Source organism: Scardinius erythrophthalmus, assembly GCF_964197995.2.
Source record: "Scardinius erythrophthalmus genome assembly, chromosome: 3".
In the NCBI taxonomy this organism is placed as follows: Eukaryota; Metazoa; Chordata; class Actinopteri; order Cypriniformes; family Leuciscidae; genus Scardinius; species Scardinius erythrophthalmus.
In genome coordinates, this window is record NC_138223.1 from 9110898 (window position 1) to 9137933 (window position 27036).

General features: G+C 40.8%; 2 protein-coding genes across 2 annotated transcripts; one reads left to right on the forward strand and one right to left on the reverse strand.

Annotated features, from left to right (window-relative positions):
• On the reverse strand, positions 1 to 5743 carry fga (fibrinogen alpha chain). Its single transcript, XM_081360994.1, has 7 exons — positions 5640 to 5743; positions 3091 to 3254; positions 2833 to 2943; positions 2529 to 2712; positions 2264 to 2409; positions 1165 to 2095; positions 1 to 867 (listed from the first exon to the last, which is right to left on the reverse strand). Exons 2-7 carry the CDS (start codon positions 3142 to 3144, stop codon positions 170 to 172), a joined length of 2124 nt encoding a protein of 707 aa, XP_081217120.1. The 5' UTR covers positions 3145 to 3254; positions 5640 to 5743; the 3' UTR covers positions 1 to 169.
• On the forward strand, positions 4559 to 26768 carry LOC308688107 (uncharacterized protein). The gene is made up of 20 exons (XM_081360995.1): positions 4559 to 5030; positions 5658 to 5758; positions 5899 to 5965; positions 6173 to 6303; positions 7308 to 7396; positions 7513 to 7612; positions 12068 to 12111; positions 13033 to 13110; positions 14448 to 14644; positions 15464 to 15528; positions 15664 to 15770; positions 20008 to 20110; positions 20220 to 20319; positions 20458 to 20497; positions 20599 to 20650; positions 21031 to 21151; positions 24097 to 24180; positions 25151 to 25274; positions 25754 to 25844; positions 26188 to 26768. Exons 1-20 carry the CDS (start codon positions 4781 to 4783, stop codon positions 26260 to 26262), a joined length of 2019 nt encoding a protein of 672 aa, XP_081217121.1. The 5' UTR covers positions 4559 to 4780; the 3' UTR covers positions 26263 to 26768.
• Positions 26769 to 27036: the final 268 nt, after the last annotated feature.

Consider the following 27036-nt stretch of genomic DNA (forward strand, 5'->3'; position numbering starts at 1 on the left):
CCAAAACTTAAAGTGAACACATTTTTATTGGAAACATGAGGTATGATGGTTGTGTAAAATTTACATGGCAACATTACAGCTTTACATTATGACAAGTAGGTTATTGACACTGATCATTCAAAGCAATGGCTAGCTGTCCTCTCCCCCCAAATCCCCTCTTTTTCACTTTTCAGACAGGTCTGATCTTCATTCTCACTACTTTGAGAGAGTAATCAGCTGGTTTGAAAAGCAGCCACACGACACCGTTCTCAATCTCATAAGGGACTTTGGTGCCGGGGTCGTATTGGCCTCCTTTATAGTAAATCCCATTGAGATTGGCTGACTGGCAGTTATTGTACCACCACCCTCCACCATACATCTCCGCACAGTTCTCCTCCCACTTATCGTTGTCCCTATCAAAGGTGCTAAACTTCATGCCAGCATGTGAAAGGAAGGATCCGAAGTTAGGCTGTCCGCTCACTAACGCATCCCCTGCGTCCCCCGTGTAATCGGACACGGTCAATGGGAACCCCTCTGCCTCCGAGCCAACTCTAAAACTGTACTCGGCATATGCCTCGTTCCCCTGCCAGTCCTGCAGCTCAACTCTCAGAAGACTCTCTTTCTGAGTGAGAAGGTGTAGAAAGATGTTGCCGATCCAGACCTCGCCCTTACCCTGTTGGTCTACCTGCCCAAAACCATTTCGATACTCCTTCCAAGTGCGATTGAAGTTAACCGACCCATCCTCTCTCTGCTGAACCAGAGCCCAGCCCCCCATCCCAGTGTCCTGGTCACAGTAAACCTCTACTACCTCCTCTGACCCAGCCATCTTTATTTTGAACAGCCCGCTCTGACCGCCGTTAACATGCTTCTGCAGGATTTCAACGCAATCTGAAAGAAGATTACACACCTGCTGATTAGAGCAAAGCTGCATTGCAAATTTGTTTCATTAATTTCGAAACTAATGGAATTTACATATAGTTCTGCAAGATTGTTTCTGGATGAGTGCAATTAAATGTGACATGTTTTTTGTAATTACTTGGATAATAGTTTAGTACAATACACCACATGCTTCCAAGAAGATCTAAACAAACTCTTGCTAATATTGTCAGTATTATCAAGAGAATTACATTTGCTAATGGTTCACTTGTGTATGCTGCTTGAGTTAAGAGTTTCACTCAAGTGTACCTCGACCAACATAGCCAGCCTTGCGCTCGTCCTTCGATTTCACACTTCGTGCGTGGATGTCGGGCAGATCCTCTTCAACATCACCACGCATAAACGCCCCAAGGTCATCCCCAAAAAATGGGTCGCTAGAGAAGGTGGTCTTTGAGAAACCTTTGCTTCCATCTGACACGACTGTTTTTGTAGATGAGGAAGAAGATGAGGATAACTTTTGGGTATTAGTGCCAAGCCCCTTGAAGAAGTCGCCACCGAAGTCACCTAGATCACTGGTGCCGTGAGTGAGAGAAGTGATGGACTTTTCATCCCCACCAGTCGTGGTTATTCTTGTGGTACCACGGCTCAGATCTTTCCCATCTCTGGTTGCCGTCATAAATTCTGAATCAGAATCTCCTAGTCTTTCTAAATCTTCACATCCGGGCCCGCTAGACGTAACCTCAGTCTTCTCCACGGGGCCGTCTTTGGTGTGTATTATCACTTTGCGCACTGACTTGGTGCACTGCTTGACGGTGGAGGTGGAAGAGGAGGAGGATGTAGAGGAGGAAGTTGAGCCCATACCTGATGTGGGGAACTTGCTAACAGTTGAGGAACTTGAGCCCATACCTGATGTGGGGAACTTGCTAACAGTTGCGGCAGATTCGGCAGTGGAACCCTCCGCCTCCAGAGTAAGCTGCATCTGACCCACGTCCCCGAAGAGGAGCTGCTTCTGCTCGGCTGTACCCGTTCCGCTTTTGTATATGGATGGTAACACCACGTCCTTCAATGGCCTGCTCTTCATGATTCCCAGGGAACTGACAGTCTCCACACTCTGTACGCGGATAGCGTCCAGATTGTCCATTTGCTTGTCCAGAGTCACGTAGCTCTCCCTGTCCACCGTGAACTCACTGTAGCTGGCGCAAGAGCCCTTGCATGTGCGTAGCTTGATGTCAATGTCGACCTGCGCCAAGAGATCATTTTGGGAGAATGTGCTTTAATAGTAAGTTATATCAAGAAATCAGTGTAGAGATAGATAGATAGATAGATAGATAGATAGATAGATAGATAGATAGATAGATAGATAGATAGATAGATAGATAGATAGATTTTGTTGAAATATTTTGCTCACCTCAAGTCGCTGCATAACAATAACTTGATCTTTGACCTGCGACTTCAGAGCGTCCAGTAACCGGAGTTGACGGTCGATTTTAATCTTGATGTCAGTAATTCTCTGTCTCAGCTGCTCAGCCAATGATTGGTACCTGTTATCACCACCTGAGTGAAAGTAAAAAACATTATTTGAATTGTCTTAGCTTCCAAAAATTAACTTTATCCTTGGCATTAATTATGAAAAATGTCCAAAAATCAAAGATTGAATCTAAGCGAATCCTTACCGGCGGTAGTGGTCAGTCGCTCTCTTAGGTAAGTGTAAGTGTTTTTGGACACTTGATCAGCGGAGCGATAAAGTTTCCGGCCCTCGTCCAGGAGACTACGAATCCTCTCAATCTTCTTGAGGATATCATGGTCTGCTTTGTCCATGAGGCCTTGAACTCGGCAGCCGGATGGACATTTGCTTCCCTGAAGAAATGAAATGGTCTTTAGCTAACTTTTTGTTGGGCCTTATTGCACTTTTCTGTGCTTGATTATACCTTCAATCTCTATGTATGACTTAAATAATAAATAAATAACAATACACACCCAGTCATCATCTGTACACATAGGCCATTCTTTTGTCTGACAGGTATCTTGTGCCTTGAAACCGTGTTCAATAGGACGAGCACCTCTAGGGTTTACGACTGTGTCCTGTGACTGGAAAAAGAGTCAGAGAGGGAAAACTACTTTAAGTGTGCAAATACATTGTGATCAATGCATAAATAAAATAAATTATTAGTGGTATGTGTTTAAGAATCCAAATAGGTTCAAATAAACGCAGTGCATGAAAGAAAAGTAACTTACCAGGGCAGAGGACACGACCACGAACAGGCAGAAGAGCGAATGTGTGAGCTTCATCTCTGGCCTCTCTGTGCAGAATACAGACTCTCACTGCTCACACGTCCCATATAAACTCTTCTGATTGATCAACAGGTTGACTCATTATTGACCATCGTCACCCCCGCAATCTGGAACAGAGAACAGTGTGTGGACAAACTTGCCCTCCCAGAAACAGAGATGGAGAGAGAGAGAGAGAGAGAGAGAGAGAGAGAGAGAGAGAGAGAGAGAGAGAGAGAGAGAGAGAGAGAGAGAGAGAGAGAGAGAGAGAGAGAGAGAGAGAGATGCAAATTGCACAATTTTGTACTGGTTTACGGGAAAGATAACATTTGTACTTGTACAAGAACTGACACTGCAGTATGACATACTCATACATTCCTCGTGGGGCTAGGAACATATTAATGGAATATATATTTATTGTATAATTTATTGTTATATTATTTAAAATAAATATATTTGGGGACTTAAGAGGTCAGATTTATTTAATTCTATTTCAAATAAATGCTGTTCTTTTGAACTTTATATTTATCAAAGAGTGCTGAAAAAAGTATTGCAGTTTCAACAAAAATATTAAGCAGCACAACTGTTTTTATCATTTATAATAATAAGAAAAGTTTTTTTTTTGTTTTTTTTTGGCCAGTGAATCAGAATATTAGAATGATTTCTGAAGGATCATGTGACACTCAAGACTGTAGTAATGTAATGATGCTGAAAATTAAGGAATAAATTGCATTGTAAGATATTAAAATAGAAAACAGTTATTTTAAATTGTAATAATAATTTTAGGGTTGTGGATAAATCATTGCTTACTGACTGATTCAACAGGATGATTCACTGAATGTTTGCAAACATGATTTGCACATTGAAAGTGGGAACTTGTGTCTGTGAAGATCATTTGACTGTCCTTTTCAATTACACAACTAATGTTTGTTTTAAGTTGTTTTTAATGTGCACTCTCGTTGCACTACAGATAACATCTCTTATGTTGATGAAAGACAGCTCAGCTTTAATGTTCTTTAATGTTATTTAATCATGATTTTAGAAAGGATAACAATTTTGGCTACCAAATTTTCATCCAATCTGCCAAAAGAATCCATAACAATTTTTAATTTGAATACATTTATTAATTGCATAACACCATGCAAAGTGGTATTTTGCTTCTGAAATGATATTACAAATCGCATATTTAATTGTTAAATTTGGTGACCATTTCTGTAGGGTCTATAGCACTTGTAGTAGCCTATAATATACATGCATCCTTAAAAAGATTGTATTTGCAAATTAAACCTTTAAATATGGTCATAATAGAAAAAAAATGCCAACTGCTAAAGTAGCAGTAGCCTATAGTAATAAATATAGTAATATAGCAGCACATATAATGCACATATAGTGTGTGTGTGTGTGTGTGTGTGTGTGTGTGTGTGTGTGTGTGTGTGTGTGTGTGTGTGTGTGTGTGTGTGTGTGTGTGTGTGTGTGTGTGTGTGTGTAAACTGTCCTAGAATAGTAGGAACCACGATAACATAATTTTGTCCTACACGGATGAGGTTGTGTGTAGTACGAGAATGTACTTTGAAAGTCCAGTCTTGTAGTTGGTGTGCTATCGTCTGTCCGCATAAAAAAATTAAAAATAAATTCAGAAGAAACTCGTTTGTCGATCATGACGAATCTCACGCGCATATCCGGGAGTTTGCATCGGTTGACATTGAGAGTTTGTTTAACCTCACCACTGTCTTTCTGCGGGAATAATGTTTCATATTCACACAATATCACCAAATCTGCAACTTCTGTCAGATGTTTTACAAGAGAATCACGTCACAGAAGCAGTAACAGACATTACGCCTCATCAGCACACCGAACTGTACGGATTGGATGCGCGTCGGGGTTTTGGGGTGATACTGCAACGTCAGGTATTTAAATTCAAATACTTTACTTTATGTAGTTTGACATTGGTTATAAGTTATTTATCCATCTCTGCATATTAGTTCTTGACAAGAATACACCAAACAAGCGAACTAAAAAACTTAATTGTTTCCTTGACTAGCCACTAGATGTCACCAAAGCCTTTTCACTCTTTCACACTTTCTAACCTAACCTCTAACCAAAAATATGTGTTGTTTGACTTTCACTGCATTATATTAAATTACATCAAAACAACCGGGAAGCTGAAAACAAATGATAGGCTACTAAAAATTTTCTTCCAACTTGTTCTCAAGGTCATTTTAGTGGACTTATGTGTGTTCATAACGTTTAACAACCACAAATGTCCAAATATTTTTGTCTTTATTAAACGTCCTTATGTTATCACTATATAGCCTTGCTATAAAAAAAAACCTTTTTGTAAAATGTTTTGCTTGTAAATGTATGCTAGTGCAGTATTTCTCTAGAATTAATGCCACTTGGTTTGATATTTTGTTTTTAATTCATTCATACATTAAGTGTGGCGTAAGTGTCCAAATAGCCTACTGTTTGGGCCAATTTTGTCTTGATGAAATTGTGTAAAAAGAATCAAATCTCACAAAATCTCTTCCACGCAGTTCCTCAGCTCATATATGGTGGGAAATTGGACTTCCTTGTGTTCGATTATCTGTCAGAAATCACCATGTCACTACTCTCAGCAGCCAAAGCTAAAGCACCTGTAAGTTATTTATACCTGATGTGACCCATAAAACTGCCTTTGTTAGTGCAAGATAATAAAGTAAGGGTGATTCTGTGATATTTAATAATATTGTTTGACTTAATTTGTTAATTATGATACAATGCTCCCTTTTCTTTAAGAATATGGGATACGCTCCTGATTTCGTCCTTTCACTTACCCCATTTATTATGGATATCAGCAAAAGAGGTAAAGTTATATTAAGTTATGATAAGAATGTGACTTTTATCCAGACAAATTTGTTTAGATTAATTAATGTTTATGGGTTGTATTGTGTTATATTTACTTTTATTATATAATATAACATGAAAAAATTATTTATCTTATTCATAATATTTTATGGAAATACTTTTTAGACTGAATGTCTTGTTGTCATGCTGTTTTTCCCCCCTGTAGGCATTCGTGTGGTCAGTAATGCTGGAGGTGTCAATCCTCTTGCCTGTGGAGCAGCTTTACAGGAAGTAGTTCAAAAGGCGGGACTTGACTTGAAGGTAGCTGTGGTTACTGGCGATGACCTGATGCCAAAGGTAATTGAACTTTAGTTTATTTATGCTTATGCGATGCATGGGCATTTACTCGCCTCATAGGAGCTGACATGTTGACATCACATGACCAGCCAAGTACTACTCTTTTTATCTCAGTAACCCCCCTATTATTGGACACTTTCACTTGATATAGTCATGGCTGACTGTAAATACCCACAGTTCTACAAAACTTTAGCTTTTTCCTGATGCTACAGCCACATCACTAGGTGTCAGTATAATTCAGCATGAAAGCCATATCTGATAGCCAAATTATATATCACAACAAACAATACAGTTTTCAATGCATCTTAAAGAGATTTTGTATTTAGTGTCTTAGCATCTGTTGTTCAACACACATTGACGAATATTTACTAGATTTTTTTATATGAATAATACTTATACTACCATTCAAAAAAATCAGCAATGATACATTGGCCTGATAAAAAGTACTGATAAAAAGATAAAAACTGTTTTCATCATTGATAATAATAATAAATATTTCTTGACCATTAAATCAGCATATTAGAATGATTTCTGAAGGAGCGTGTGACTCTGAAGACTGGAGTAATGGTGATTAAAAATAAAATTCAGCTTTGATCAAAGGAATAAATTACATTTTAAAGTAAATTCAAATAGAAAACTGTTATTTTAAAATGTAAAAATGTTTCTCAATATTACTGTATATTTGATTAAATAAATACTGCATAAAAGCATTAAAAACCGTACAGACCTGATCCTTCGAACGGTAGAGTATAGTTAATTCTTTAACACTACTTGGGTATAGGTGTGTATTACCCTTGGCAAGCACCACCTGTAAAACATTACCCCTCTTCTTGCGCAATTTCATTGCAATAATTCTTATGGGTTTGTTCAAATTCCTAAACTAAGTATGAGTTATTACCATATAGCCATAGCACTAATAATATTATATTCTCTACACTTACTAAAGAATTTTTAGACCGTGTTAAAATCTTTCCTGTGATCTTTTGGTTTGTTGTGTATCCTAGAAAGACTCTTTGACTGAACTCAGGATGACTGATTCAGAGGGAAAGAAACCACTTCCAAAAACCGTCCACAGCATGAATGCGTATTTTGGGTAAGAACTACAAGTTAATTACAGCGTGTCATTGGTCCTGTCTGTTATTCATGCCTGGAGCCACACTGGTGGTTTGAGCATATGAGAGTCAGCTTTCTTGTGTCTGTATCTCTCAGCGCCCTCCCCATTAAACGGTGCTTGGATCTTGGGGCTGATATTGTTGTGACGGGACGGTGTGTGGACAGCGCTGTGGTTCTTGGACCGCTGATGCATTCGGTAAGTTTGTCATGCAGGAGCGTTCTTCAGATTTCCTGTGCAACAGACATTAGGCCCTATTTTAACGATCTGAAACGCAAGTGTCAAAGCGCAAAGCACAAGTAACTTTGTGGGCGGGTCTTGGGGCTGTTGCTATTTTCCCAGCGGGATAAATGACTCTTGCGCCAGGCGCAAATCTAAAATGGGTTGGTCTGAAGTAGCTTCATTATTCATAGGTGTGGTTTGGGCGTAACGTGAAATAAACCAATCAGAGCGTCATCTCACATTCCCTTTAAGAGCAGGCGCGCTTGTTCTAAAGCGGATTCCTATTATAACGGCGGATTCGCCAGGCGCGCGCCAGGAGCGGTTCACAGCCAAGGAGAGCAACGCTCTCGTCAGGGACGTTGGGGATGGAGAAACCCACCCAAATTAACTTCGGTTAAAAAGGCGTATGATAATTTGGGAAAATGTGTAAGCTAGATGTATGCTTTTATAATAAATTGTCTATCTATCTATCTATCTATCTATCTATCTATCTATCTATCTATCTATCTATCTATCTATCTATCTATCTATCTATCTATCTATCTATCTATCGTAATAATGTATGATTTGCAAAAATGAAAACTGCTGCTTCTGTGTAGATGAGAGAATCAAAGTGTATTTTTTTCTGGTCAGTGGCGCAATTGTTTTCTAAACCTGCAAAATAGCATGAAGGAACGTTTGCGCCGGAACACGCCTCCTTTTTTGCGCTGAACCGCCCAGGGAGCCCAAGTTCATTCCCTAGTTTAGCGACGTGCTTCTGTGGAGGGAAAAGCGCGCTCTGCGCGGGTGCAAAATAGGAATGATACATGCGTTGCCGTACAGTCAATTGCGCTGGGTGCAAGATAGGGCCCATTGTGTAACAGACTCATCAGTAACGACGAGTTGGTAATTTCAACCTTCTTCATCAGCACAAAACCGAAACGAGTTACACACCAGCAGCGTATCTTTTGAGAAAGAGCGTCTCGGTTACATATGTAACCCTCGTTCCCTGAGTAGGGAACGGAGACGTTACGTCGTGATGATGAATGGGGTTTCGCTTAGAAAGCCTCTCACCTTTGAGTATATAAAACGAGTCAATGGCAAGAAAATGCCATGGGTCTGTGGAATTTGCATAGCGTAAGTCCGCCCCACCTCGTGGGTATATAAGGAAGTACGCTGGCAACATGCAGTTATGTTTTCTCGCTGAGGAGCCGAGACTGAACTCAGGCGTTCCAGCGGTACAGCGGAAGTGGCAGGGAGACATAACGTCTCCGTTCCCTACTCAGGGAACGAGGGTTACATACGTAACCAAGACATTCCCTTTCTTGGTCACCACGAGTTACGTTGTGACGTCGAATGGGGTTCCCAGTCTAATCACGCCACCTCGAGTACACGAGAGGACACTGGCTCCACTCTGAGATTGTAGAATCTTGCGAATGTGTTGGGTGTCGCCCAGCCTGCAGGTCCCCTACCCTCTTGGAGGCCAATGCAACCAGGAACGCTGTCTTCACTGATAGGAACTTAAGCTTGACTGATTGCAAAGGCTCAAAGGGAGCACTCTGCAGGGCGGATAGAACCACTGCGAGGTCCCAAGAGGGTACGAGAGGAGAGCGAGGAGGATTTAGTCTCCTCCCTCCTCTCAGGAACCTGATGACCAGGTCATGCTTCCCCATGGACTTACCTTTGACTGCGTCGTGATGTGCGGTGATAGCGGCAACATACACTTTGAGGGTGGAGGGAGACAGCCTTCACTCCAACCCATCTTGCAGGAAGGAAAGCACAACACTGATCGGGCATTTTCTGGGGTCTTCTCAGCGAGAAGAGCAACAGGTGACGAAGAGGTTCCACTTCAACGCCTAGGCATGTCTCGTGGACGATGCTCTAGCGGAAGTGATGGTAGGTGGTGGTAGGGTACTCAACCTGCCTCGTCCCGTCCAGGAGCCACACGTGGAGGATCCACAGATCGGGACGAGGGTGCCATAGGGTGCCCCGTCTCTGAGAAAGGAGGTCCTTCCTCAGAGGGATTGGCCAGTGAGGTGCTGTCGCGAGGAGTACCAATTCAGAGAACCAGGTCCGAGTGGGCCAATGAGGCGCAACCAAAATTACCTGCTCCGTGCAAGAAGGCTCACTGGGGGAAACGCATACTTGCAGAGGCCCAGCGGCCAGCTGGGCGCCAGTGCGTCCATGCCGAGTGTGCCCTCGGTCAGGGAGTAGCGTGGGAGGCAAACAAATCTACCTGTGCGTCGCCGAAATGTTCCCAAATCAGCTGAACCAACTGGGAATGGAGTCTCCATTCTCCAGGAAGAGACTGAAACTGTGAGAGCTCGTTGGCTGCACGATTCAGGTCTCCCGGGATATAAATGGCTCGAAGCGACCTCAGATGCTTCTGACTTGTGATGGGGAGTTGCAACATACGGCGGGAGCATAGAGCACCTTGTCGGTTGATGTACGCTACTGTCGCGGTATTGTATGAGCTGAAGGCCCAGACGGGCTAGGTGCCAGAGCACTAGGTCCCTGTGTTCGCAAAGCTTGGATCAGCCAGTCGTCAAGATAGTTCAGGATGCGAACCCCGTGTTGCCGTAGCGGCACAAGGGCTGTCTCGACAACTTTCGCGAAGACGCGAGGAGACAGGGCTAGCCCGAATGGGAGAACCGCGTACTGATATGCCCGCCCCTCAAAAGCAAACAATAGAAATGGTCTGTGTTGAGGAAGAATGGAGGCATGAAAGTAGGCGTCCTTCAGGTTGATCGCTGCAAACCCTTCCTGTGGCCGCACACATTGAAAAAGCGTTGGCCGTGAGCATCTTGAATGAAAGCCTGTCAAGGAATCGGTTCAAGACACGCAGGTCCAGGATTGGCTGTAGCCCACCAGTTTTCGTGGGTACAATGAAGTAGGGGCTGTAGAAGCCGGACTTCATTTTGGCTGGCGGGACAGTCTCGATCGCACCCTTCGCCAGTAGGGTGGCGACCTCTGTACACATGACAGGGGCATTGCAACCGACCATGTTGTAGCGGACTCCCCGGAAACGGGGAGGAGACCGTGCAAACTGAATCCGATAGCCGAGCCTGATGGTTCTCGCGACCCAGTGGGACAGGTTGGGAAGCTCTAGCCAAGCTCACAAAGAACTGTACCAGCAGGGTCATGCGAACCACAGACGTACCCTCGTGGGAGGCTCCAAGGTTTGCGATAAGGAGGGAGACGTGGCCCGAGGAATGACTTGTTGGTTGTGCCACACCGTAACCCTCAGATCACCCTGGCCACCAGCCAAAGTATCCCCTCTCGAGGAAGAGATAGATTGGGGTGTGGCAGAGGGGACTCTACCCACACGGAGATCATTGAGATCTAAACATCGCGATGGTCATGTTCCCGCAATGAAAACATGACTCATCCACGAGCGCTGCCGAGCGTGATTAAGCCCAACACGCCAAACAGCGCTTGTGAGCGTTGGGCAGATTGATCATGCACCCACATCCAGAAAACACACGGGCGAGCCGTCTTGAAAAAGATGTGCCACGTGCAGCTCTTTTAGAGAGAGGAAAAAGTTCAGCAGAGTGCTGAAGCACCCAAGGAGAAGCACACACACTTGCACAGATCAGCAGCAGGCAATATGATCTCGCTGGAACGTGGCGTTGCACCAACACATTGGAGAGCCGCTCGTCTCGTAGAGTGAAGATAATTCAGAATGGCTTGTAGGAGTGAAGAAAACTCTTTGCTCCGAAGCGAAAACATAACTGCATGTTGCCAGCATTCTTCCTTATATACCCACGAGGTGGGGGGGACTTACGCTATGCAAATTCCCCAGACCCATGGCATTTTCTTGCCATTGGCTCGTTTTGTATACTCAAAGGTGAGAGGCTTTCTAAGCGAAACCCCATTCGTCGTCATGACGTAACTCGTAGTGACCACAAAAGGGAACTAAGTTTACTTTAGCTTCTACAGGGAGAGGTCCAGAATTTCAAAATCAAAAAGAAATTCATATTCAAATTTCGAGTTTTCTTGTTAAGCTGTTATTGTTGTGGTGCTTTTAACAGTAGTTCTACATATTTGGCAGTATTTTTCATTCACAAAAAGCTCTTCTCAGTCTAGCATTTGAATTTTTAAGATAAACCTAAAGATTCCTTGACTTTATTTAACTTTTAAAAAAATATATAATTAAAAATCTTGTAAATATTTTTTAAATGTTTTTAAAATAAGTCTCTTATAAATAAGTGTATACATAATTTATATAGCATGTTGTCTCTACAAATTCTTATTACAGTCTTTGATGTTTAATTTTTATGTTTTTTCATTCTTAGTTGCATTAGATTTTCATTGTAATTTATTTCAAAATACTGTAAGTAGTATATATACTCATATATATATACAATTCAAGATGTTTTTGAAATAGGTCTCTCTTAAATAAATGTACAAATTATTTACATAAAAATTATTATAACATTTGTCTTTTAACAGTTTGCGTGGGACTCTAATAACTATGACCTGTTGGCTGCTGGAAGGTACTGTTAAATCTGTGAGCTCTTGAAACACATATACACACACACACACACACACACACACACACACACACACACACACACACACACACACACACACACATTGTGTTTTCATGTTTAATGGGGACTTTCCATAGATATAATGATTTTTATACTGTACAAACTGTATATTCTATCCCCTTACACTAACCCTACCCCTAAACCCACCCATCACACAAAACTTTCTGCATTTTTACATTTTTAAGAAACATTACTTAGTATGATTTATAAGCTGTTTTCCTTATGGGGACCAAAAAAATTCCCCACAAGGACAAGGATTTCGGGTATTGACATTTTTGTGCAGACATTTGGTCCTCATAATGTAGGGTTTACTTGGCCACACACACACACACACACACATTGTGTTTTCATGTTTAATGGGGACTTTCCATAGATATAATGATTTTTATACTGTACAAACTGTATATTATACCCCCTTACACTAACCCTACCCCTAAACCCACCCATCACACAAAACTTTCTGCATTTTTACATTTTTAAGAAACATTACTTAGTATGATTTATAAGCTGTTTTCCTTATGGGGACCAAAAAAAATTCCCCACAAGGACAAGGATTTCGGGTATTGACATTTTTGTGCAGACATTTGGTCCTCATAATGTAGGGTTTACTTGGCCACACACACACACACACACACACACACACACACACACACACACACACACACACACGCACGCGCACGCACACTGGTCTGAGGTGAACATAAGGGCAAACAGCCATACATGAATCATTTGTTTTTGTTGCATGTTGTGAAGGACCTTTCAGTGTAAGAATATGTGTGGTTAACCACATTTACGTTATTAGTCAAGTTCTGTTCCTGTTTTGGTTACCATGAAATTTCATGAGAATTTTTTTTTCTGTTGTAGCCTTGCAGGCCATCTGATTGAGTGCGGTGCACAGGCCACAGGGGGGATTTTCACAGACTGGCACACAGTTCCTGACTGGTAACAACTCAAAATCTGATATATTCATGGCACATTTAAACTCAAAATCAAAAGAGAAAAATTCATTGCATCGTGACTATTTTCATGACAGTACTTTTTCCACCATAAATCCTCATTTATCATTTATCTTGATGATTCTTTGATGTTTCACTTTGATGTTTTTTTTTATTCTCAGTTGCATTAGATTCTCATTATTGACAGACAGATAGACAGAGAACTAAGGAGAACTCAGGTCCTAAGTACACAGAATGAGGTAATTGATGAACCAACAGGTTAATGGGATGAATAAACAGACAAACTGAAAACTAGGTCAAACAGGCAAACATAGCCAAAACAGAACATAACTGACTATAACTGTAACATACACTATACTGTATATATACCTGGATGCAGTATTTTATACTTAATTTCATTAAGACATCATATCTTTGCTTAATGATTGTCATGAAAATAATGTCACAGTGCCAAAAAAACTGATAACACTTTATTTTATAATGTCCTTGTTACATGTAGTTACTATTGTAGTTACTATAACTTGTGCATAATTACATGTAACTAACCCTAAACCACACCCTAATCCTAACCCTATAGTAAGTACATGTAGTTAAATATTGTTACTCATTACTGAAATGTACTGTAACACGGACACCTTAAAATAAAGTGTAACCAATAATCCTAATGGTCCTGAAAAGGGCTTTCTTCTCTTTAAAGGTTGGGTAGGTAAGAATTGTCTAAAGAACTTTTTTTCAAATTGGCTTAAACTGTCTTTATATACCAATACATAATTAAAATGTAAGTACTTTGAAAAAGAGAGTATAAAAATTGAGTGACTATAGTGTATTTAATCTTCAAAAAACACAGCTCATTAATTCCTACCGGGACGAAACAAGTGATTGGCTTGCGCGACTGTCACTCTCCGTTGCCATGACTACCGCCGCTATTACTGGCTTTGCCCACGTGCGCGCAGTCGCGCACCCGTTTTTAGGTGGGAGTGAATGGAATTAATGAGCTGTGTTTATTGAAGATTAAATACACTAGAGTCACTCAATTTTTTATTGCATTTTAATTATGTATTGGTATATAAAGACAGTTTAAACAAATTTGAATAAAAGTTTTTTTAGACAATTCTGACCTACCCTACCTTTAAGTAAAATACAATTTGTTGTTAATTCTTTTGATTTTGATCTGAAATATGACGTATACATATTCTTGACTCCTTGACGCTTTAGATGTTTTGTATTCAGTTAAAAAAAAATCAATCCTTTGACAAAACGTACCTCATTCTTTGTTTATAATAACAGTTGGAAGTATTATGTGCATTCTCATTTGATTTGCAGGGATAACATGGGCTTCCCTGTGGTAGAATGTTCTGCTGATGGTTCATTTATACTGTCCAAACCTCCAAAAACTGGTGGGCTAGTTTCATTTGGTACAGTGGCAGAGCAATTAGTGTATGAGATCGGAGACCCACAGCATTACCTCCTACCTGATGTGACATGTGACTTCTCGAATGTCACCATTACTGAGATCCCAGGTCATTATTTTTTCAGCTTTTACTGGATCTTACATGCATGGTTGTTTCTGATACTCTGGTAGTGGCATATTTAAATGATAAATGGACTGCATTTATATAGCGCTTTCACAGACCTATGGCCACCAAAGCGCTTTATATATAGCCTCACATTCACCCATTCACTCACTCATTCATACACCGACGGTGTATTTAAAAATTATTAATAATTTTAATATTGTGGAGAGGCAACTATAAGCAAGCTGAAGCTGGTTGGTGACAGTACTTATCTCCTGTTGAAAGTCCTCACGCAGTGATCAGATTGTTGTTTATTATCTCTAAATATCTGACTCAGAGACGCTGCCCCATTGATTTTACACCAGTTGTCTAGACTGGCTACCTAAGAGCCGGTTCCAGCTATATCCTATAACCTTTACAACCTCTTCCATTTAAATGTTATTTTCCTTGTCACAAAACAAATATTGTATTTGTCCCCTAAACTTCAATCTCATTGTCCATATAATCAGAAAGCTAACAGTACAGTATGTACACTAGCATGATTTGATCTTTTGTGGAAACATTAAAAAATCAAGATCAATATGTTACATGGGTTTTTTTAAGGGCTGATATCTAGAGATGAATGTGGCCAATAGCTGCTATACATAAAAATATCACAAGACTAAATGAGCATTTATTTAATTTTTACTCAAAACAAAAACTGCCATAGATTAAGATCACATTATTTCATTATTAAATTATTTTTTAAATAAATATGAATTATTTATATTTACTTTATTGCTAATGCTATTTCACTATGACTTGTTTTGCTCTTCTGATTTCTAGATGTGGATGGTGGAGCAGTGAAAGTAGATGGTGCCAAGGGATCACCTCCATCAGGTGACTACAAGGTGGGTTAACCTTTCCACCCGAGTTGGTTGAAATCAGTCGTTTTAATAAACTTTTTAGGCAATAATCAAGAATGAATAAATATGCTTTAAAAAAAAAAAAAAAATTGGTTATGGTTTGTATTTTATCATCTCAAGGTTTGTGCCACATATGTGGATGGATTCAGGGCGACTGCAGTTTGTCCTGTTGGTGGTCCGAGAGCTGTGGAAAAGGCCAGAAGAACAGCAGAGAGTATTATCAAAAGGTTAAGGCTTTACTTTTAGTGATTTTGTACGTCAAATACTTGATATTTAATTCATTGCTTTGATTCATTGCTTGGAATTGGCAATAGTTAGATTAAAGGACAATTCACATGGCACCGACAGACGCAAACCAATGCGGACAATCACCAGACTGCAGTACGTCACGTCTCAGACATTCCAGAAATTGACAAATGACGACTGAATATGTTCAGTTGGTGAAAACAAGTGCTGACCAACGGCAACATACGCCGGCAGGGGTAACACACTGATCTGACAAAACCCAGACAAAGTGTCTGTTGCCATTGGTTTGGCATGAATTGGCCTTTTGCCAGTCAAGATTACATTTCCTAAAAAAAGTTACAATACACTGTTTAAAGTGTTTAAAAAGTGTATTAACCCCCCTCTAGAGCTTTTAATGCATGATGAAATGATATAAAATAAACTGTACACTCTTAGAAGAAAAGGTTCTATATAGAATCATAAAGAGTTCTGTCAGGTGCTTCATAAATAGTAGTTTCCCATTATAGGATCCTTTTATAAATTAAGTTTTAAGGAAAATAATTTTGGTCAGAAATCGTTCATATCACTCAGTATTAAGCGCCGAGGAAGCCTCCGGAGCTAAAATTTAAATATGATAATAGGCGTTTAGTTTCCGTCATGCGCTGTGAGTGATTGACCAATCACAACAGACTGGGCCGTCTGACCAATCAGAGCAGAGTAGCCTCAGAAAGGAGTGGTTTAGAGAGACTGAATCTTTGAATTTACCGTTTTCAAACTCTTTGAAAAATTAGGTGATTGTCATGATTCTTGTCTTGTGTTCCACTTGTTTTGTGTGTTCTTTTGTCATTTCCTGTCTTGTGCTGAGTTTTGTAGTCCTTTGTAGTTTTTCTAGTTTATTAGTATCCCCAGGTGTTTCTCATTAGCCACACCCCCTTGTTATCTTGTTTAGCTTGCTGGTCCCTGTGTATTTATAGCCCTTGTGTTTCACTTGTTACTTTGTCAGTTGTTGTACATGTATGGGTGCTTCTAGTTCTGTCCTGCTCGTGGTTTTGTTTCTTTTGTCCTTCGTGTTCTTTATTATATGTACTATGTGTTTCTCTATTAAATCCTGCAAATAGATCCTCGCTTCCGCCTGCTTTCTCCAGCATCATTACAGAACAACTGACCGACTATGGATCTAGCAAGTACTAGCTGGGACCCACTGAGCAAAATTTGTTCTATTTTTCAAGATGATCGCAGCATCGAAAGTTATGTGGAGGAGTTCCTTTTTTATAGTCATCTCGTTCCTGGGAACGAGGCTAGGCTGAAGGACTGTTTCTGGAGTGGACTAGAACAGGACATTAGCTTAAATTTACCAGAGGAAGACCCCAGCTGGACCCTGGTACAGTACATTGACTTTGTCCTGCAGTTTTGTGGTTCCCCCTTCACTGTAGGGGAGGTGGAGAAACTTCACGCCAGTCCAGCCGAGCCTGCACTTCACGCCAGTCCAGCCGAGCCTGCACATCATGCCATACCAGCCAAGCCTGCACGTCACGTCGCTTCTGCTGATCCAGAGACCGTTCACGTCGCTTCTGCTGATCCAGAGACTGTTCACGTCGCTTCTGCTGATCCAGAGACTGTTCACGTCGCTTCTGCTGATCCAGAGACTGTTCACGTCGCTTCTGCCGATCCAGAGACTGTTCACGTCGCTTCTGCTGATCTAAAGACTGTTCACGTCGCTTCTGCTGATCCAGAGACTGTTCTTGTCGCTTCTGCTGATCCAGAGACTGTTCACGTCGCTTCTGCTGATCCAGAGACTGTTCACGTCGCTTCTGCTGATCCAGAGACCGTTCACGTCGCTTCTGCTGATCCAGAGACCGTTCACGTCGCTTCTGCTGATCCAGAGACCGTTCACGTCGCTTCTGCTGATCCAGAGACCGTTCACGTCGCTTCTGCTGATCCAGAGACCGTTCACGTCGCTTCTGCTGATCCAGAGACTGTTCACGTCGCTTCTGCTGATCCAGAGACTGTTCACGTCGCTTCTGCTGATCTAGAGACTGTTCACGTCGCTTCTGCTGATCCAGAGATTGTTCATGTCGCTTCTGCTAATCTAGAGACTGCTCACGTCACTTCTGCCGATCCAGAGTCTATCGGTAGTCTAGCCGAGCCTGCACTTCACGCCAGCCCAGAGTCTCCTTCGCCGCTGGTCCTGCCCAGTTCAGAGTCTCCTTCGCCGCTGGTCCTGCCCAGTTCAGAGTCTCCTTCGCCGCTGGTCCTGCCCAGCTCAGAGTCTCCTTCGCCGCTGGTCCTGCCCAGCTCAGAGTCTCCTTCGCCGCTGGTCCTGCCCAGCTCAAAGCCCTCTTCGCCGCTGGTCCTGCCCAGCTCAAAGCCCTCTTCGCCGCTGGTCCTGCCCAGCTCAAAGCCCTCTTCGCCGCTGGTCCTGCCCAGCTCAAAGCCCTCTTCGCCGCTGGTCCTGCCCAGCTCAAAGCCCTCTTCGCCGCTGGTCCTGCCCAGCTCAGAGCCTTCTTCGCCGCTGGTCCTGCCCAGCTCAGAGCCTTCTTCGCCGCTGGTCCTGCCCAGCTCAGAGCCTTCTTCGCCGCTGGTCCTGCCCAGCTCAGAGCCTTCTTCGCCGCTGGTCCTGCCCAGTTCAGAGCCTTCTTCGCCGCTGGTCCTGCCCAGCTCAGAGCCTTCTTCGCCGCTGGTCCTGCCCAGCTCAGAGCCTTCTTCGCCGCTGGTTCCGCCCAGTTCAGAGCCCTCTTCGCCGATTGTCTCGCACCGCTCAAAGCCCTCTTCACCGCTGGTCCCATCCAGCTCAGAGCCCGGGACTTTCCCCAAGTATTTTTTGGGGGGGGGCCAAAGGGCTCCGCCATGGCCACCCGAAGGGTCTTCACCGCCATGGCCACCTGAAGGGTCTTCACCGCCATGGCCACCTGAAGGGTCCTCACCGCCCTGGCCGCCCGAAGGGTCCTCACCGCCGTGGCCGCCCGAAGGGTCCTCACCGCCCTGGCCGCCCGAAGGTTCGTCTCCGCCGTGGCCGCCCGAAGGTTCGTCTCCGCCGTGGCCACCCGAAGGTTCGTCTCCGCCGTGGCCGCCCGAAGGTTTGTCTCCGCCGTGGCCGCCCGAAGGTTCGTCTCCGCCGTGGCCGCCCGAAGGTTCGTCTCCGCCGTGGCCGCCCGAAGGTTCGTCTCCGCCGTGGCCGCTCGAAGGTTCGTCTCCGCCGTGGCCGCCCGAAGGTTCGTCTCCGCCGTGGCCGCCCGAAGGTTCGTCTCCGCCCTGGCCGCCCGAAGGTTCGTCTCAGCCCTGGCCGCCTGAAGGTTCGTCTCCGCCCTGGTCGCCTGCACTGCCTGCTCCGCCCTGGTCGCCTGCTCTGCCCTGGGCGCCTGCACTGCCTGCTCTGCCCTGGCCTCCCATCTTGCCACAGTCTCCAGGCCCTCTGCCATTCCACGGACCTGGCCCTCCATCCCTCCCCCATTCCGCCTCTGCTCCACCACCCTCCTTGACATTTATTTATTTTTTGTGGAGTGTCTGGAATCCACTCCTTAAAGGGGGGGCTCTGTCATGATTCTTGTCTTGTGTTCCACTTGTTTTGTGTGTTCTTTTGTCATTTCCTGTCTTGTGCTGAGTTTTGTAGTCCTTTGTAGTTTTTCTAGTTTATTAGTATCCCCAGGTGTTTCTCATTAGCCACACCCCCTTGTTATCTTGTTTAGCTTGCTGGTCCCTGTGTATTTATAGCCCTTGTGTTTCACTTGTTACTTTGTCAGTTGTTGTACATGTATGGGTGCTTCTAGTTCGGTCCTGCTCGTGGTTTTGTTTCTTTTGTCCTTCGTGTTCTTTATTATATGTACTATGTGTTTCTCTATTAAATCCTGCAAATAGATCCTCGCTTCCGCCTGCTTTCTCCAGCATCATTACAGTGATGTGCAATGTATATTATGAGAAAAATAAAGTGTTTTTTGACCTTGAATTCATGTAAGCCTATTGTAGGAGACCTTCAAAACAAACCTTTAAAATAGCACTTTAACTAAATGTTATGAATTAAACAGCTTGTAAATATACTTTACCACTAGAACGAATCGAAATAACCCTTTAAACATCAAAGTATTATGCAATAATTTAAGACATTTCTTCTTATATAGAACCTTTTTGATGTAAAGGACTCTTAAAATTGAGTCAAGAACCCTAGGGTTTTATATACAGTAGAACCTTATTGAACCTTTTTTTCTGAGACTGTAGCACTTTATGCTGAAACATCATCTTTAGGACCCAGCGAATTTTCAGACAGCTGGGTTTGGAGGACTATGCTGAAGTCAACATTCAAGTTCTGGGCGCTGAGGACACATATGGACCACATGCGGTCAATAAAGTAGGCTGTCTGTTTCTGTTTTCCATTCAAAATTGTGTTTAACATCACAGTCCGTTTACAATTAGAACAAATAACCTTCAGTTTTTGAAGGCTGTTCTTTATTGCGCAGGGTCTTCGTGAGGCTGTGGTTTGGATGGCCGTCCATCACAAGCAGAAGAAAGCGCTAGAGTTTTTCTCCAGAGAGGTGGCACCAGCGGGAACAGGCATGGGTGAGTTAAAACCTCAACTCAATCTTATCCTACTCTGTTTCCAAAACACTGCGGTTAAGCTCACTGTTCATTTAAGGCTGAAGAAACATTTAAACATCTTAGGTCAGTATCTTATTTCTTTCTCTCTCCCCTCTACAGCTCCAGGACTCACAGCTATTGTGGGAGGGCGACCAAGAATGTGAGTGTTAGTAGTTCTTTAAGTACTTTTAAAAACTGTTTATAACTTTGGATAAAAGTTTACCATGAAAAATGTTGTATATGTCTTATTTCTCTTTCTAGATCACCAGTTCTGAAACCTTTCTTTTTCCTGCATCCCAAAGCAGATTCGGAGGTATTATAATTTTTTTTATACTGTATGTACTATTTTATTCTATATATTTCATTCTTTTGGAGAATCATTCAAATACCATGTTTTATGAATATGGTAATACAGTACCATAGTATGAGGTGAATTCAGGCAAACTGGCTCACATTTCTTATTGAGATGAATGGAAAAAAGTGTCCCGATTAACCTGAATTCATGCTGAATTCAATTATCTGATACCATCATCACTGTATGTTTTTTTATAAGGGAACTGATACAACAAAATCAAAATGTGCATTAAATTAAAAGGTAATTCTATATGGATTGGACAGAATATGCAAATAGATCATTTAAAATATACATATGGATGATTGTGTGAATGAATGACTCTTTATTGTTGATTTCAGGTGCACATTCATGTGAATGGGGAGCTTGTGGAGACACACAGAGAGGTGGTATCAGACCCTTCATTAGCAGAAAGATACGACCCCTCCCTCCCCTTAGAGGAATACAGAGGCAAACCCACAGGTACCCTGCTGATTGGATGTGGGATACAAAATGTAAAGTGAATAGTTCACACAAATATGAATCTTACACTACCTGAAACTTACTACTTTAAAAGTTTAGGGTCAGTACTTTTATTTATAAATTGATCAAACGTGACAGTAAAGACATTTATAATGTTACAAAAAATATATTTCAGATAAATGCTGCTCTTTTGAATTTCTGACTATTGACTATTCATCAAAGATTCCCAAAAAATGTATCACAGTTACTACAAAAATATTAAGCAGCACAACTGTTTTCTTTGATAATAAACATATTGATTACAATATTATATTGATTTCCGAAGGATCGCGTAACACTGAAGACTAGAGGAGTGGTAATAATTTACATTTTAAAATATATTCAAATAGAGAACAGTTATTTTAAATTGCAATACTATTTCACAACATGGCTGTTTTACGTTTTTTTTTTTTTTTTTTTTTTTTTTACAAATAATTGGTGAGACTTCTATCAAAAGCATTAAATAAATCATACGGACTCCAAACTTTTGAACTGTAGTCTACACCATCTTTTCACCTTAACGTTGAAAAAGGAGTTATTTAGAAAAATGCTATTTTCCATAAAATGAAAGAAGGTTGTAACCCCGACTGTCACGCTTACATGAAAACTATACAAATGCCTCATTCATTCATTCATTCAAGCTCCACACCATGTCTAAAATTCATACAATACGCTTTAAATTAAATATGCATAACGTTTCATTTAACGGCAATAAATAATCAAACCGTCTCCTTGTAAACACATTCATTTACTTTGCAGAAACAGTGAAGCTTCTATACTATCTTAGTTCAGTAGTAATTTGTTCAAAATAAGTCTGAATATGATAAGGATAATATGATATTTCTTTCCTTTCATTGACAAGTTATTCTCTGCATCTTTTTTTTTTCAGATAACATGCCTTGTACACTTTTCAGCACAAAGGTTTTTTTTCTCCAAAATTCTTCCCAAATCAGCACATTGTGACTAATCCTTATTAATGACAGACTCTCGTGTATCAAAACAGTTTCTTTTCACATGGAGGTTAGCATGCAGTGTTTGATATGGCCTACTTCAAGGTGGAAGTGGATGGAATGTTTGAGCAACAAACTCAACTGAAAGAAATGGGCTTAAGCCTGGTTTTAAGGGCCAATTTGGTTGTTCTACCAAGAGAAGGTTTTATAAGATCCCTTGCACCGGAATCCATTGCTGCTTGTTTTCCCAGAGTTCTTTGCTTTAGTCTCTCTGAAAGGCACAGCCTTTGTAGTGTTCTGGCAGTGTTTGCATGAGTCTCTTTATCTATTTGCCACTTCTTAGTTGCCCTAAACAAGCAGCTAAACCCTTCAAATAATCGGAAACACCCTTTCATTGGAGCTAGTGTTTAAACACGCAAGCGCAGACTGTTTCGCACACACTCGCATTCATTCACAAATATGCAAGGGCCATGCACACAAACACTGAAGGTCTTAAATACAAATGAACACAAAATAAAGCGATAGAATGTGCTTTTTTTTCTTTTCTTTTTGTTTCGCTCTCTTTCCAACTTACATGGACAGACAGACGAACCTGGAGCCACGGTGATTAGAGCATCACAGAGGGCTGATTGTAAGAGAGGCTTCTAACGTTACCTCAGCCCAAGGGCATTTTTCCGAGACAGAAAAACTGATTAATGGGGATGTAGCCAATGATAACCGCCAAAGAGCTGTGTTGAACTCCAAAAGAACCAACCATCACTATTACTATTGATAGTTCACTCGAAAATAAAATCTGTATTTATTTCTTCTATGGAACATAAATGTTTTGAAGAATGTTCATGCTGCTCTTCTCAATGCAATAAAGGTGCATAACACCAAAAGCTCTGAAAAGTACCAAAAGCATCATGAATGCAGTTGTATACTGTCTTCTCAAAGCTTAAACTAGCTTTGAATGAAAAACAGACTGATTTTTTGGTTGTTATTCATAGAAAATATTGTGCATCTTGGGCATTCTGCTTTAAACATCTCCTTTTCAGAAGAGAGTAAGTCATACAGATTTGAAACTTCATGAAGGGGAGAAAATTATGACACACAAAAAAAAATTAAAAAAAACGTATTTGTGAACATAGAGACTCGACTTGGGCAATAAGCAACCACTCATAACATCCTAAGAACCACATTGCAACACCCTGGCAACAACCCAAAACACACCAGCATAATAGTGGCCTGTTACATTTTCTACAGTAAAACATACACTACCTTTAAAGAATGTGAGGTCTACGATTTTCTGTACGAAGTCTCTTATCCTCACCAAGGCTGCATTTATTTGGTCAGAAATACAGTAAAGTAAAAAAAAAAAAAAACAGCAATATTGTGAAATATTATTACAATTTAAAATATCTGTTTTCTATTTTAATATATATTAAAATATAATTTATTCTTGTGATGCCGAAACTAATATTTTCAGCATCATTCCTTCAGTCTTCAGTGTCCCATGATCCTTCAGAAATCATTCTAATATGCTGATTTGCTGCTCAAGAAACAGTTCTTGAAATGATCAATGTTGAAAACAGCTGTGCTGCTTAATATGTTTTTGGGAAACTGTGATACATTTTCTCAGAATTCTTTGATGAACAGAAATTTTACAAGAACAGCATTTATTTGAAACAAAAATCTTTTGTAGCATTAGAAATGTCTTTTTTTTAATCGTTCTAATACATCTTTGCTGTATAAAAGTACAAATTTCTTCAACAACAAAAAAATCTTACTGACCACAAGAATTTGAACAATAGTGTAAATGGCAATTTTTATCGGCTCATTCCTATTTAAATAATCAATCAGATCAAGCAATATGTTTGCTGACTTGGAGCAAAATGGGCTCAGATGCTCGCTGTTAGTTCAACCTGCCAACTGCTGAATTTAATTACACTGAGAACAAAATTGTCTCTCTTTCAGATCTGCCCTCTGGGCCACATACTTTCAGACTGGAGGAGTTCGCATACACGCGCAGTGGAGACAAAGGGGACTCCGCAAACATTGGTAAGTGTTTCTCCATGTGCTTTCACACGCAGTGAATAATATTTTCACGATGAGACAATTTGCTTATTGCATGTCAGTGTCACACCAAAAAAGCCATTCTGGCTATAAATGCTGGGAAAATGCTGGGTCAGGCCATGTTCTCTGACCACAAACCACAAATCACAGCCCACTGTCTGCAGCCCAAAAGGCAACACTCTCTTGTGATGTGGCAACTTGCCCTTGTTTTAACTTCATCTTCGATGTGACGGGTGGTTATGTGTCATTCATAGTAGACTGTGAGTCTCGGTTTTTAAAAAAAATTTTTTTTTACATAATTTGTTAGCTTTTCTCATGTCGAAATAACATGTCAAACTCTATCCATCTATCTATGAGTCTGGGTTTTTAAAAAAATTTTTTTTTTACATAATTTGTTAGCTTTTCTCATGTCGAAATAACATGTCAAACTCTATCCATCTATCTATGAGTCTGGGTTTTTAAAAAAATTTTTTTTTTACATAATTTGTTAGCTTTTCTCATGTCGAAATAACATGTCAAACTCTATCCATCTATCTATGAGTCTGGGTTTTTAAAAAAAATTTTTTTTTACATAATTTGTTAGCTTTTCTCACGTCGAAATAACATGTCAAACTCTATCTATCTATCTATCTATCTATCTATCTATCTATCTATCTATCTATCTATCTATCTATCTATCTATCTATCTATCTGTCTGTACATTATTATAAATAAATAAATGCATATGCAAATGTAGAGAAATTCTGGTAATCTATGACTTTTTGCATGTGCGAGTTGTATTGGGAACATAAAACGACTAAACTTAAAAGCCACCGTCATGTTTTTTTTTTTTTTAAAGTTACATGAATATGGTAATATCATTCAGATTAATGGTTTAAATCAAATATTTAGGGTAGATGTTTCACATGTCTATTCCATATATCAAAAAATCTTTATGTATAACATCTGTGTTTAGGGGTTATTGCAAGACACCCACTGTATTTTCCCTACCTGAAAAAGTTGTTAACTGCTGAAGTTGTGGAGCAGTATTTCCAACATTTGATCAGAAAGGATCAGACTGATGAACCTTCCGTCATACGGTAAGAAGAATTCCAAAAATGTGCTAGCAGATGTGCCTTCAGTGGTGAAAGACATCAAAAGGTTATGGTTTAATGAGGTAAAAAGCACAATAGACACAAAAAACACAATATAATAATTTGTTAGTAGTCTGTTTTTAAGGAAATCATTGCCAGTTGATGTCTGAAGCTGAAAGGAAGTTAAAGTCACACAACATAAACATTGTAACACCTTTATACTGAGCTTCTCAACATCTGCAGCCTGCACAGCCTTTTAAAGACCTGTGTGTGTGAGAGAGGGTGCATGCATGCAAGCCTCTTGTTTTATGGGTTGGGGAAAACGCCTTTGGTGCCGCTAATGAGGACCACCTCATGCTGAGGACTGACATGTCTAGATGCCTGTCTGTATGAGAGTGTGGTGTGAGCTAATGCACAGATGTGTGAAAACCGGGAGGTGATCTCAATTAAAATAATGTATTTCACATGTTTGTGGTGACTTCCAGGTACGAACTGCCTGGCATTCACGGTCTGAACTTCATTCTTCCAAACTCACTTGGAGGGGGAGGGGTGGCGTCTCTGCGCAGCGACCCTCAGGTAACACACATTCATTCAAACAAACTCGCAAAATGGACACAGGCACAGTGACTTCAACCAGTGTGAGTCTTTTTGAAGTTTCATAGAAAAGGTTAGCACAAAAAAACAAAACAATAAAGAAATTCTGGGGAGAAAAGGTATTTTTAAAGAAGAAAGCAGTTCACATTTGGTATGAGATTACTTGATCTAGCTATTTACAACCTTAAAAAATGGCTCGAAAATGTTTTCTCACCCTTGTGTCATTCCAAACATGTCATGATACAAAATTTGGGGTCAGTAAGAAAAAATACCACATAGCGTAACATGGTGTTTTTAGTGTTACTAAAAATGTGTTATTTTTCAGGGAAAAGCCTATGGGCAAATGCTGCTTGACTACAAACTGAGAGACCTACCTGATTTGAAATCAATGGTCGATTAAAAAAGGACGAAGACTGAATGATACCAGTGGTGTGTTGAGATTTCACATTTTAAAAAGTGCTTCAAATGGATAATGTCAAAGAATAGTAGATTTATAATGTTTGAAAATGTCCAGATGGATTATATTATGAAGTTTGTAGAATGTAAACAGTGTCTTCCGTTTTAGTTTGTGTCTACTAACAGTTTCCAAACTGTTCAAATGATTCCATGGAATCAAAATGTGAACTTTTCAAACACATAACTGTGCCTTTAATCATTTTTATTTTCTGTTGTAATTATTAAGAATGATTAGTAGTACGCATGAGCATGACAATTTTTAATTTTATCAGTGTAAACAAAACAAAGAGCCAGTTGAAGTTGAATGTGAGTTTTGTTGGGTCGTTGTTGAACATGCAAGCACTTTGATATGTAGTGAATACATTAGAGAACGCCGTACTTCACTTAGTTGTGTTGAGTTGGCCACGTCTTACAGGCGACAGCAAAACAATAAACCCTTGAAGTCCCCATATCCAAGGTCCTCTCATTACCTCTGACCCCTATCGACACAGGAAGGCAGAAAGCAAAAGGCTTTTCCTCTTCTGATGACTGAGTTCGTGTTTACCGTTGAAGATATATGCATGTATTCTAAAGAAGAAGAATTAGCTTGAAAAAAAACGTTGTAAAAACAAAATCATGAGGTATTTGAATGATTATAGAAAATGGTCCAAACTCAAATACCTCATGCATTTTTATTCACTGTGACGTTAACACATGCTTTTAGTAGGTTTTATGGGAA

Bases quoted from the DNA above. Each gene is read 5' to 3' on its own strand.
- fga (XM_081360994.1), bottom strand. From the start codon at position 3,144: ATGAAGCTCACACATTCGCTCTTCTGCCTGTTCGTGGTCGTGTCCTCT. The intron at 2,713-2,832 runs GTGTGTATTGTT...TCATTTCTTCAG, and splicing joins TGTGTACAGATGATGACTGG to GGAAGCAAATGTCCATCCGG. The intron at 868-1,164 runs GTACACTTGAGT...ATCTTCTTTCAG, and splicing joins GGCTGGCTATGTTGGTCGAG to ATTGCGTTGAAATCCTGCAG.
- LOC308688107 (XM_081360995.1), top strand. From the start codon at position 4,781: ATGACGAATCTCACGCGCATATCCGGGAGTTTGCATCGGTTGACATTG. The intron at 5,759-5,898 runs GTAAGTTATTTA...CTTTTCTTTAAG, and splicing joins CAGCCAAAGCTAAAGCACCT to AATATGGGATACGCTCCTGA. The intron at 24,181-25,150 runs GTAAGTGTTTCT...ATCTGTGTTTAG, and splicing joins AGGGGACTCCGCAAACATTG to GGGTTATTGCAAGACACCCA.